Here is an 11,664-nt window from a genome sequence, read left to right on the forward strand (position 1 = left end):
CATTATAACATTGCCTATTGAAATAGCCTTCTTGATTTGGTGGCATTTGAGCAGTCCCAGTTCTGATTTATGCAATCTAAGGCCACATTTACGTGTAAATTCGATTACTTCCTTTTTATTCAAGAGATGGCACCCTCGAATGAACTTTGACTTATTCAGGCACAAAAGGATATCAGAATATCAGCCAATTGAACACCTTTTGTGTTGCAAACGCATCTTGTTAGACATCTATCGAATCAACAATATTACATTACTTTCAGAAAAAAATCCAATGATATGAGAATATAATACATAAGGGCTATGGGCTATAGTTTTTAACATTCCCGCATAAGGGCAATGGGCTATAGTTTTTTAGTTATCCGAACAACCCCCTACTTGTGTTTAGTTTTTTAGTTATTATGAGAATATAATAGTAGGGGGTTGTTGTTCGGATAACTAAAAAACTATAGCACAGCATTCATCTCTCCATTTCAGCAAATTAAGATTGCAACCAATGCTACAGATGAATGTCACATATTAGAGACGGCTTTTGAAAGCTGTATTTTCTCCAGATTACATGAACGGTAGCCTGGTCTTGCATACAGAGGGAGAGCGCTTTAAAATAACTGGGAGAGGATGCACAAAAGAGAGAGCGCTTTAAAATAACTGGAAGCACAAAAGAGAGGCTTCTAAGGCCATAGAAGCGAAAAAGAGAGGGTTCTACGGCCGTATGGTTTCATAAAAAAAGAGAACGCTTTAAAATAACTGGAAGCACAAAAGAGAGACTTCTAAGGCCGTAGAAGTGAAAAAGGGAGGCTTCTACGGCCGTATGGTTTCATAACAATAATACTTCAAGGCAAATGAAGTCAACGGATCACAATGATTTCTCAGACAATCATATAAAATAATAGCTATTCCAAATGACAAAGGGCAGAAACTAAAACGAATGGTACACGGAAGTATCACATTCAAAGACTAAGATAAGAATTTATGTTATCAGCTAATAAAATACTATGGAGCTTACAAAAATAATTAAACTATAAAGTTTCCTGAAGATACAAAATGGATTAACAAACCCAAGTTCAAGCAACGTGCCATGTGTATCCTACAGCATGCTATGTTATGCTCCAGATGAAAACAAAATGTTAGTAATGACCGTTTATATTCCTTTGGGTAGCGGCAACAATGTTACCCTTGCCTCATGTAAATCTAAAAGATATGGTCAGACGGTATCCAACTGCAAATGCATTTCAAACATTAAAGATAACCCAGAGCTTTGATTTGCGTATTCCCTCCAGATTACATGGACCATAAGATGCCTATACAGGAAATTTATTAAACAAAAAAGATGAAAATTGGTTCTCTACCAAGGATGTTCTGTGGATCTGTGAATAAGTAATTGATCAAAGAATGTTTCCAAACTGAATACGTTCATCAAAACCTCTGGTGTAAGGTAAAGCTAATCACTGAATAAAATAACAGACATGTGCAGCAAACATCTGTTCATTATGCATGATGCACTCCTACACAACTACGGGGATAAACAACAAAAATGAAAGTGCACCGGTGGTATACAGAAGATTGCATAAGTAAAAATTGATATCAACAGAAACGAAAATAACAATAATCTCGAACAGTATGCCATATGTATTCTATAACATACTTCGTTGTGCTCCAGATATTACTGCAGCAATCTTATTGTTTCTCTGCATTATTTGGAATTAGAAAACGTGGCCACAAAGTCAAAAATATCATAGGCTTGCACAACTCTTCTGAACTTAAATTTCCCCACATCTAACATATAGACCCAACTGGCTTCTAAATTAAAAGAAATTACGAATACTCTAAGAATCATCCATAATTGACCAGGTTACTAGGTCGAATAAGGAGGTTCAGACAACCGGCCCCGAATGAGACTCCTGATTATTGGAATAAGGCCAATCAAAGCTATTTGAAGCTGCTCAGAGCTACTTGTTCGAATACTTATTTGACCAGAACGCCTGTTGTTTAAATTTGCGCGGGTAACAACTTTCCATTTCCTTCCCACAGCAAATTGTGACTGAAGATTGCCACCAATAGCCAGATCCCCGTGCCAATTCATTACAGATAGACCCAAGGTCGTAAGCATTTGGCCAACTGGGTAGTCCTTGTCTCTCAGTGTGGCTTCTAAGCTTCCCCCATAAGCCACATCTCCACGACCCATCATAGCACCACCATTTACAACAAACTTCAACCTCTTTCCAACTTTTAGGCTATCTTCAAGCTTCATACCAGTTGCCAGTGTATTACCTAAATAGGTGAAAGAAAGTCCACCTGCAGTCTTATTGCCCTTGAAATTGCTGAACTTGGTCTCACTACGAAGAGTATAAGCAAGGCCCCTACCAACACTTTGCACATCAAAGCTTGCTAGTGTAGCTTGATGTTCTCCATGCTTTACAGAGGCAGCACACTCCATTTGAAAATTGGCTTCCTTTTTATCTTTTGTAAGTTGCCCAGAAACCGAGGCTGGTATCTTGTTTTTAATAACAAACATCCTCTCCACATTTACTCCATCGTATCCAGTATCATGGTCCCAACCATTCGTGTCCAGAACTGGCCTGACAAGCCACTGACTGGGAGTATCAAGATAACGATACCTATAAGTAGGATTATCAGAGTCAAATGTTTGAGGCATTGTCATATCTGGCATGGGCACTGCCTCTGGTTCTGGCTGACCATCATCCTCCTCTTCAGGATTTTGTTTTGGTTTATCAGAATCTGGTTTAGCAGAATCTGATTTCTTCTTCATATTTTTTCGCCTTTTCAGCTCCTCTTTCCACTGTTTCTTCTGATATAATTTTTCTCTGTTATACTTTTCATCATAGTAAGCTTCCCTTTCTTCTTTTGTCAGTTCAGATAACTCAGATTTTGTCAAATACTTGAAAGGAGGAAGTCGGTCATACTCATCTTCAACTTCTGTGTCTGATAAATCCTCCAGATCTATATCAGAATCAATGTCTTCCCCATCCTCATCTGGAGCTTTCAACTGTGCTCTGGACTGCAAAAGTGAGGACAGTAGAAAAGGCAATGGTGGAGCTCGTGTGCGAAGCCCAAGTGGCTTTCCAGGAGTATTATCTTGCAATTTCAGAAGGGCATTTGCTTCAGCCAAGACCTTTGATGAAAGACACAACAACAACAATTGAGGTTTCCAAACCTGACCATTGGGTAAAACACGCTGGCCCTCCCTGTTTCTTCTACATGCTGAATGATTCTCCACTAGAGATACAGGATTCATGAGTCGCATGTCGCCAGCCGCTTGGCGTATGGAATGTTGCACTATGTGAGACCGCTGAGCTACAAACATCTCATAGCTAAGAGGTGATCCATTGGCTCCATCCGGAGGAGCTGATGCAGCATGAGTGAGAACTACAATAGTGTTGAACCAGATGGCAGCTCCAAATGTCTCAGTGACAAGTTTGAGCAAAGGCAGATCACTATAGTCCCTACTTTGTACATCTAAACGATCAAAATACAAAACAATATCTGGTGAACTTTTCTTGATAAATTTCTTAATTGACAAGATAATATTTTTGTTTCTGCGCTGATCAGCAGAAGAGGGCATCAAACCAGGCGTATCAACAACCCTGACCTTGATGCCATGAATGGTTCCCAGTATCTCCCTAACCTTGCATGTTGCTGGTTGAAACGCATTGGTTGCAGACTTAGATTCATCAAAAATGGAATTGATTGTGGCACTCTTTCCTACACCTGTTTTCCCAAGAACCAAAATGTTACAAGTGAAATCCAAATCCTCTTGCCCAGCTGCTTCTAGCTCCTCTGCAATTGCACTTGCTCTGTCGGAACTAAATGCCCTGTTGGCACTTGCTCCTCTTTTTAGTCCCTCAGCAAGTCCCAACCTGTACAAAACTTGTGTAACCACAACATTCTGAGGAGTCTGACCTAATCTTTGAACAACACGCAAAAACTTCACTCTAATCATCTGCAGTTTCTCCTGTGTTTCATCGTAACCATCACTTGAATCTCCAATTTGTTGATTATCTTCCACCGATGGGGATGGACGAGAAATGGCTGCTCCATTTGGTCGGGAATGATGAATATAACGAGGCATGGGATCCAATGATGGGACAGATGCTCCAAGTCCTGCAGGACGTGTTGAAACAGGAAAGCCTGCATCACCAAATGACGCAGTGTTAGAGCCAGAGACTGCGGAGTTTGCTACCTCCATCAAGGCAGCCAAAGCAGAAGGATCCACCATTTCTTCTTCATCTTCATCCTCATCATCATCTTCTTCATCATCCCAATCCGTTACCATTTGTCCAACAACTTTCTGCACAGATTCATCACCACTAGATGATTCAAATGTTATGTGAGGATTGGCATATGATGCTGCAGACTCTTCATCATCCAAAACATTGCCTTTGTTAACCTGATTAATAGCAGAAAAATATGATTTCATTAAATTATTTGAATCATCCGAAGATGCTCCAGGCTTCGAGGAGCAAATATGTTCATTTGAATCCAAAGATCCAAGAATCGCTTCCTTTGGCACTTCAACACTTTCAGTTTTCTGAGATTCTAAACCAGCCTCAGCTTCTTCCCTAGGGGTCCCATCTGTGAAATTAAATACCTTAACCGTCTGGTTTTCTACAGACTTGTCTTGATGCAAAGCTGCTACCTCAGTTTCTTGAGCATTATCTGGCATATTGGATTTAGATATCATTGAGGAATTATGACTTACCACACTTCCAGTCTCCACAATATCCTCCTTATTAGTGGTCTGCTGACTGGTGACGGAACTTGGTGAGACAACCTCGTTTGCCATGTTCTGGCCATCATCTTCGTTCACATTTGACTGCTGATTACTAACCTTATCATCAAAATTAGAGCTAAGCGAAGAGACATTGATTGCAGAACCTACTACGTCTGTTGAGGCACCCAAAGAAGAAGAGCCTATTATTTTCATATCTTCATCATCTGTAACTTTCTGGATGGAGTAATCTCCAGTAGAAGATTCAATTTTTGACTTGGATGTGGCATCCAATGTTTCAGTTATGCTGGGGGGAAATGATTCAGGCGTTGAAGTGTCAGCTTGCCCTCCCTCAATTGTAACTGCAATTTCTGTTGGTGCTTTGGATTTGACAAGTCCTTTTGACTCCGTGAATCCCTGCTCTTCTCTCTGAGATGTCTCCACTCCATCTTTTGAGTCTTCAACACCACCTGCCTTGATTTCTTGAGCATCATCTACCACCTCAACCGTTGCATCTGCATGCTTCAATTCAGAATCCACTAATTCAAGAGCATTTTCTGCATAATGCTCCACTTCCTTGTCAACAACACCCTCAGTATCAATGTTCTGCTCACCAGGCAAAGGACTTGCCGAGGCGACCTCAGTTGCCTGAGAATCCTGAGCATCATACTTCTCACTCAGAAACAAGGAACCATCTATCACTTTCACGGCATCAGCAGAAACATTCTCCTCCACCATTTTATCCCTGTTGGATTCAGACTCGGAGGCATCTTCCTCAGCAGCTGCTTGCAGCTCAGCAACCCCATTTTCTGGCGTGGGTTCCAATGCAAGCTCTTGTACACGAACACTTTTATCACCACTCTCCTTGAGATCGGCATCCTCCGGTACAGATTCTTCACCAGCTGTTTGATTAATTTCCATAACGCGCTCAGACTCGGAGACATCCTTCTCAGCAGCTGCTTGCACCTCAGCAACCCCATTTTCTGGCGTCAGTTCCAATGCAAACTCTTGAACATCAACACTTCTATCATCACCCTTCTTGTCATCAGCACCCTCTAATACAGTTTCTTCACCGGCTTCTTGATTAATTTCTATAATGGACTCCTGCAACTCGTCTGACTTACACTGTCCAAAACTCTCTCCAACATCTTGGACAATAGTAACCTCCTCTGCTGGAGAACCAAGAGATTTCTCCTCAGTTTCCAGAGTGCTTTTCACTGCAAATTCTTCCAAATCATTACCTTTATCACCTCTCTCCTTAACAATAACATCCTCCGGTGCACATTCTTCATCAGCTGCCTGGTGAATTTCCGCCCTGGGCCCCTGCACATCCTCAGACGGCCCAGTACTCTCTCCCGCATCTGGACCAACAATATCCTTCTCTACCTGAGAAACATTAGTATCCTCCTCGGCTGCATCTATGCCATCCGCCCGGGATTTCTCCTCCTCCGCAACAACAGGCTCCATGTCCACAGCTACACCATTCTGGGAATCGTTTTTCTCAACTAAAACAGTCTCATCCGAAGCCTTATCAAGGCCAACATCACCAGACTCAGCACTACCATTATCTTCAAGTCCATCACCATTCTTATCCAAAACACTTCCATTACCAATCTCATGAGCCTTGCCCCCCTCTATCTCTGAAGGTTCCTTCCCCTCCCCGTCCTGTTTGGACATGGAATCTGCAGACGAAAGAATCTCACCTACAACTTCCCTCTCACCAGAATTAACATCCTCTTGACTATCCTTCTTCAAGGCCGCACCTTCGGCAGCATCTAGGACGCCATCTTTAACACCCTCAGCACCTTCCAACTCTACGGAAGCCAAACCCTGCTGTAATTCCGCAGGCCTCTCACTAACCCCAACTTCCCCTATTTCAGATGACTCGTTCCCCATCTCAAACGCCTCTGCAGAGCCCTCCGAACCCCCAATTACTCCCAGACTCTGTTCCCCAAAACCCGACACTACGCCGCCAGAGGCAACCAAAGGCGGGACCTTGGCAACCCTAAAACCCTCCTCTTCCTCAGACTCATGAACTAAAACCTCCACAGCGGGCTGCTCTTCCTCTTCCTCCCCACTAACTTTAGCCACAGGCCTCACACGAGGCCGCCTCGACCCAGAAAAAGAAGAGGACGAAGAAGACGAAGGCGAAGAAGAATAAGAATCATCAGAATCAGAATGAGAGCGAGAAGCTTTCCTTACCTTAGCCAAAGATTCGCCCTCCTTGTCCGCAAAATCAGAAGGATGGTTATTATTAGTAAAAGACCCAACGGGGCTGGCCGGCGCACTCTCAAAACATTCCTCGCCTTCTTCTTCTCCTCCTTCTTCGGTGTCAAAGCCCTCTTTATCGTTGTCGTCGTCCTCTATGTCATCGGAAACGGGAGCCCTAATGGGAATCGAACCCTGGGCGGTGACCGTAGGTATTCTTACAGGTACCTCTCCTTTTTGGTCTTGTCCTGGGCCCGACTCCAAACGTGCAATCTTAGCAAAACCTCCCTCCATACTTATAAATACAAAAGAAAAAGACACTGCACTCCACTATTCAACTGTGTTGCAACTCACATGCCCCTTCTCTGCTTTGAATCTCAGATAAAAAGGAGTGTGACGAAAGATTTGATGCCTGTTGTCAATATTAAAATCCATCTAGTATGCAGTGCCTAGAATCCATTAATCCATGCGAGCCTCACATTGGAGCTATGCTTGGATAAGGCGCCACTGCGTTCTAGGTTAGCTGCATCTCATAGCCGTTCGTTTCTTCCCATCTGGCCGTCCACGTGTATGATCAGGGAGAACAAAAATCCAACCTGGTAAATTGACTTCTAATCACAATTTAACAGCTAATTTCTTGAGGTCTTGCTAATCTGATGTTTTTCACTCTATTATTATTTTAAATTCAAATATATTTTAAATGATATTTAATGCTTTTAAAGTCTGAATCTCATTTTCGGAGAGAGCCATTTATATATTTTGAAAACATGTGAAAAGTTAAAAGTGTAACAAATCTTCCTCTTTTTCTTATCTAAAAGGGAATCTTTCTTGTTTTCTTCGCTACCTTTTGTTAGGTGTGGTTCCAATCGAGCCCTAATTTTGGTGGTGGTATACCTATATTTAAATATTTTCATCTTAGGAATATAAATTTTGGTCATATGTCCATATAATCAATTGATTTTATAAATTGCTCGTTAATGGGCTTGGTTGATCCAATCAAGAAGTGGGGGAAAAATGAAAGAGAAAGAACATTGGATTGGCAAAAACTTGAGGATGGTTGGATTAAAGTGAGTTTTGAAGGGGTGTCAAGGGGTAATTTGAGACCTTTAGGTGTTGGATTTGTTGCATGAGATTGGCAAGGATATACACTTCTATTGGAGACTGTTGGACAGTACAAACAATGAAGTGAAGGCTCAAGCGACATCGTAGGGGGTGAGGATGGCACAACGGTTGTCAATACACAAGTTATAGTTAATTCAATTATTAAAGGAGAGATTGTATCCTAGAAAATTAATAAGTTTATTAAATTGATTAAACTTGAATTAGCAACCTTTCAATCTTTTTGAGTTTCTCATGTTTTGAGGGAGGGAAATGATATAGCCAATGTACTTTCCAAGGCGGTTATATCATTGCAGGAGGTGGACAATAAAGGGGTGTGGGAAGATTATTGAGGTGTTGAGTTGGACATCATGTGAGTCTTACACCGCCAAAGGAGGAAGCATTTATGTTTCTTTATTGATGATTTGACAAGCAATGTATGTGATAATATTAAAACCACAAGCGTATGCGGTGGGCTTCATTGTTCAAGCTTAATTGTTTTTTATATTAAAAACAGCCAAAAAACAAGGGGGCTGACCCATTGGAACAACAAGGAAAACAGTGGCAAAACCACTATCAGCATAATAACAGCAGAGTTTCAGCCCTTTACCTCTATCAAAAACTATGATCATTCTACGTAAGTTTACCAGATATAAAGCAGTATTAAACAAAGTTTTAGACATATGCTACGTAGGGCAATAAACATAAAAGTTCAAATAAAAACATAGACTAACGCTATCCGCCTGCAGGCTGCTAGGAGTAGACAAAAAACCAGCCTTCCACAGCATAGAGACAAATCATTTCTTTTTCACGTGGCTCCTCTTGGGGGGGAGTTGCCCATTCCTTTGTGAGGAATTTGAACAGGGCCTTGTAGGCCTCGTCGTCCTTGCCTTTGCCTTTGGAAGCACTTTCCTACATAAGGCACAGAGTGGTAGCCGAACAACGCATCACATTCAACGCAAATTTAGAAACATCATGCATTTTGGTTTCCACAGCCTCCAGCCTGTTGGTGATATCCTACACATTATCAGACAGGGCCTCCACTTTTTTCCCCAACTCCGCCAGGTTGTTGTCGTCCTCCTCTTTTATGCTACTTGCCTCCTCTACAACCATCAATTTTTCAAAACTGAGAGTCGGGGAGGGGGAATTTGTTTGGGACTTAGGGCCAGGCTCCGGACTCTTAGAAATTGTGGGTCTTTCGGAGGCATGGGTGGAACTGACAGAGTGGGGGGTCGGGTTAGGGTGGAACATAACCACATTATCAGTTGGGCTTGAGTTCCTAGTGTCATGCGAGGAGGAGGGGTCTCTCAAAGGTTTTTCCGAGGGTTTAGAGGCCAATCTGCTTGAGCAGCGAGGGTGTTGGCCTCGTCAATGATTTACATGTCAGAATCAATCTCCTAGATTCTGACTTTCTTGGGGGTTTTGGCCTCTTCAGGGGAGTGCTTTTTATTTTTCTTGCTGCAAGAGCCAATTTCCGGGAGCCGAGGGGGGCTAGCATTATGTTTAGTAGTAGGGTAGGCCGATGGACTGGTATTAGTCACATTCTGGACGGAGATAGAACGAGGCGGGCAGAGGGCAAGGTGGAAGTTGTAAAGGCGCAAGATGAGGCCCTGGTGAAGGATGGGGAAATCTTTACCCTTTTTCTTGGCCTCGACAATATCCTTGACATTAGCATCCAGAGAATGCAACAAGAAAAATGAAATGGAAATATAGTCCTTATTTTTCATATGGTTAAGGAAAGGGAGATGGTAGTAATAGAAGATTACATACCTTCCCTCCAGCATGAAGTATTTCATCACAATGTAACAGACCTCATCCCACGAAGAAGGGAGCTTCTCTCGGTTGAAGCCGCCCGCCCTCTTCACCAGGTTTTCGCCTTCACGGAAGAACTGGTTTAGGCTGGTGGTATCCGCAATACGACTCTATTTTTTCCATTTTCTCCCCTCCATAGATAGACCCGTCGCCTGTGCAATAACTTCTTCACTAATTCCGAAATAGATACCCCCCATGGTAACTCTTATGTCCTCCCAGGAATTCACAAATTGCTTGGATAGTCTCTCATCATTCCCCTTCATGCTTTCCATGAATTTATCAATGCCACCTTCTGAACAGACGAACCACACCACCGGTTTAGCTTTAAAATCATCAACTTTATCGGGTTCCAATCTGAGCCTGTTCCCCCCCATTTTCGTTCCTTCCAGTTTAATAGAGTAAATGTGAGACCTGCTAGCAGAATCACAAAGCCGAAACAGGGCCAAAGCAAGGTTGTAATAAAATCTGCGTCGAACTTGAGATAAAAGCACGCAATAAATGATGTAATTATTATCTTTTATGTCTGAGTCGATATCAAAATTAGGAAATCTACTAAAAATGTGCGGACCTTCAATCCAGCCAGTATGATTTGACCTATCCCATCTATCACCTTTATCACCGCCAGTTCAAGTTTATTTGTTGAGAAAACGACAGAAGGTGATTTTTTTGAGTGTGGGAAAAATGCTAGAATGGAGGCCAACTTTTTGTTTCATTTGACAAAACAACAACTTGCATTTTTTGGCAAAGTATCAAATAAGTGGCTTGTGGGATTGTTTAAATTTGATGACCCCATCTTCCTTCAAATTTTTCTCTGTTGCTTAGTGAAGATTACATGAATTCTGAGTTCCACTACAAAGAAAATGTAGACATTATCTCCATGTTTGTGGCGTGGGGATTGGAGCTCGACACAAAGGAGGAAACTCTATGGGTGGTGAGGACTTGTGTTCCAAAGCAGTATACATATGGAATGACCTTCATTCTTGTGAGAGTTGAAGCAAGTAGAGGGTTGTGGTGCCAGTTTGGAGAAGGCATGGTGCAAGGTGGAGAAGAAGCGAAGTACAAACTCTTCATCTTGTGGAATAATGGTGCAGACCAAGCCGCTTGGATGGAGGAGGCGTGTGTGGGTTGGGAGGCGCTGAAGGAATGTGTTCGTGATAAGGAAGTGGAGAAGCGATTGGCAAGGGAGGCAAAGAAGAAAGATGCAGAAAAGAAGATGGAGTTTGAGTGAGAAGATTTCTGGGTGAACGGGTTGGGCAAAAAGAAGAAGAAATTGTAATTGTTTATGTTTATAGTTATATTCATCTGGTTGGTTTAAGAATTAGGGTTTGTGTTTTTTAGATGGTATTTTATATACTGAAGGGGTGGTAGTAAAGCCACATTTTGGTGGTGTTTGTTTTATGTAATGGGTGTAGGTAGGATCTTGAAAAATTACTTTCTTTAGACTGTAGATGGCGTAGTGAGGCGCATTTTGGTGTAGTGTTTATGGTGTGTAGAAGTAGTTGTTTGTGATCAGAGATGGAATATAGGGATTAATCCCTAATTTTGAAACTTTTTATGTATAAGACTTTCATTATATTAATAAGATACTCAAATTATCGATAAAAAAAAATGATTTAATAAATTATCAAAAAAATAATAACTAAGCTAGATATCTTAAATACATCTATCAAAAGAAATGTTCAAGATATCAATTGGAAACATGTCCTCCCACTCTAAAACTTATAATTTTGATAAGGACATATCTTTGTTTTTATGTGATGCTTATTTTGAAAATATTATGTTGACAAGGCATATCTTTGTTTTTATGTGATGTTTATTAT

At 41.6% G+C, this 11,664-nt stretch overlaps 1 protein-coding gene across 2 annotated transcripts; it reads right to left on the reverse strand.

Moving 5' to 3' along the window:
* Nucleotides 1–1,549: 1,549 nt before the first annotated feature.
* LOC131033314 (translocase of chloroplast 101, chloroplastic) lies at nt 1,550–7,428 on the reverse strand. 2 transcript variants are annotated; one of them, XM_059213501.1, is made up of 2 exons: nt 6,929–7,069; nt 1,550–4,146 (listed from the first exon to the last, which is right to left on the reverse strand). In XM_059213501.1, exon 2 carries the CDS (start codon nt 4,085–4,087, stop codon nt 1,853–1,855), a length of 2,235 nt encoding a protein of 744 aa, XP_059069484.1. In that variant the 5' UTR covers nt 4,088–4,146; nt 6,929–7,069; the 3' UTR covers nt 1,550–1,852. The 2 variants fall into 2 exon arrangements, with proteins under 2 accessions (XP_059069484.1, XP_057820485.1); XM_057964502.1 differs by having other exon boundaries at nt 1,550–7,428.
* Between the last annotated feature and the right edge of the window lie 4,236 nt (nt 7,429–11,664).

This window comes from Cryptomeria japonica, chromosome 10, assembly GCF_030272615.1.
Source record: "Cryptomeria japonica chromosome 10, Sugi_1.0, whole genome shotgun sequence".
Lineage (NCBI taxonomy): Eukaryota > Viridiplantae > Streptophyta > Pinopsida > Cupressales > Cupressaceae > Cryptomeria > Cryptomeria japonica.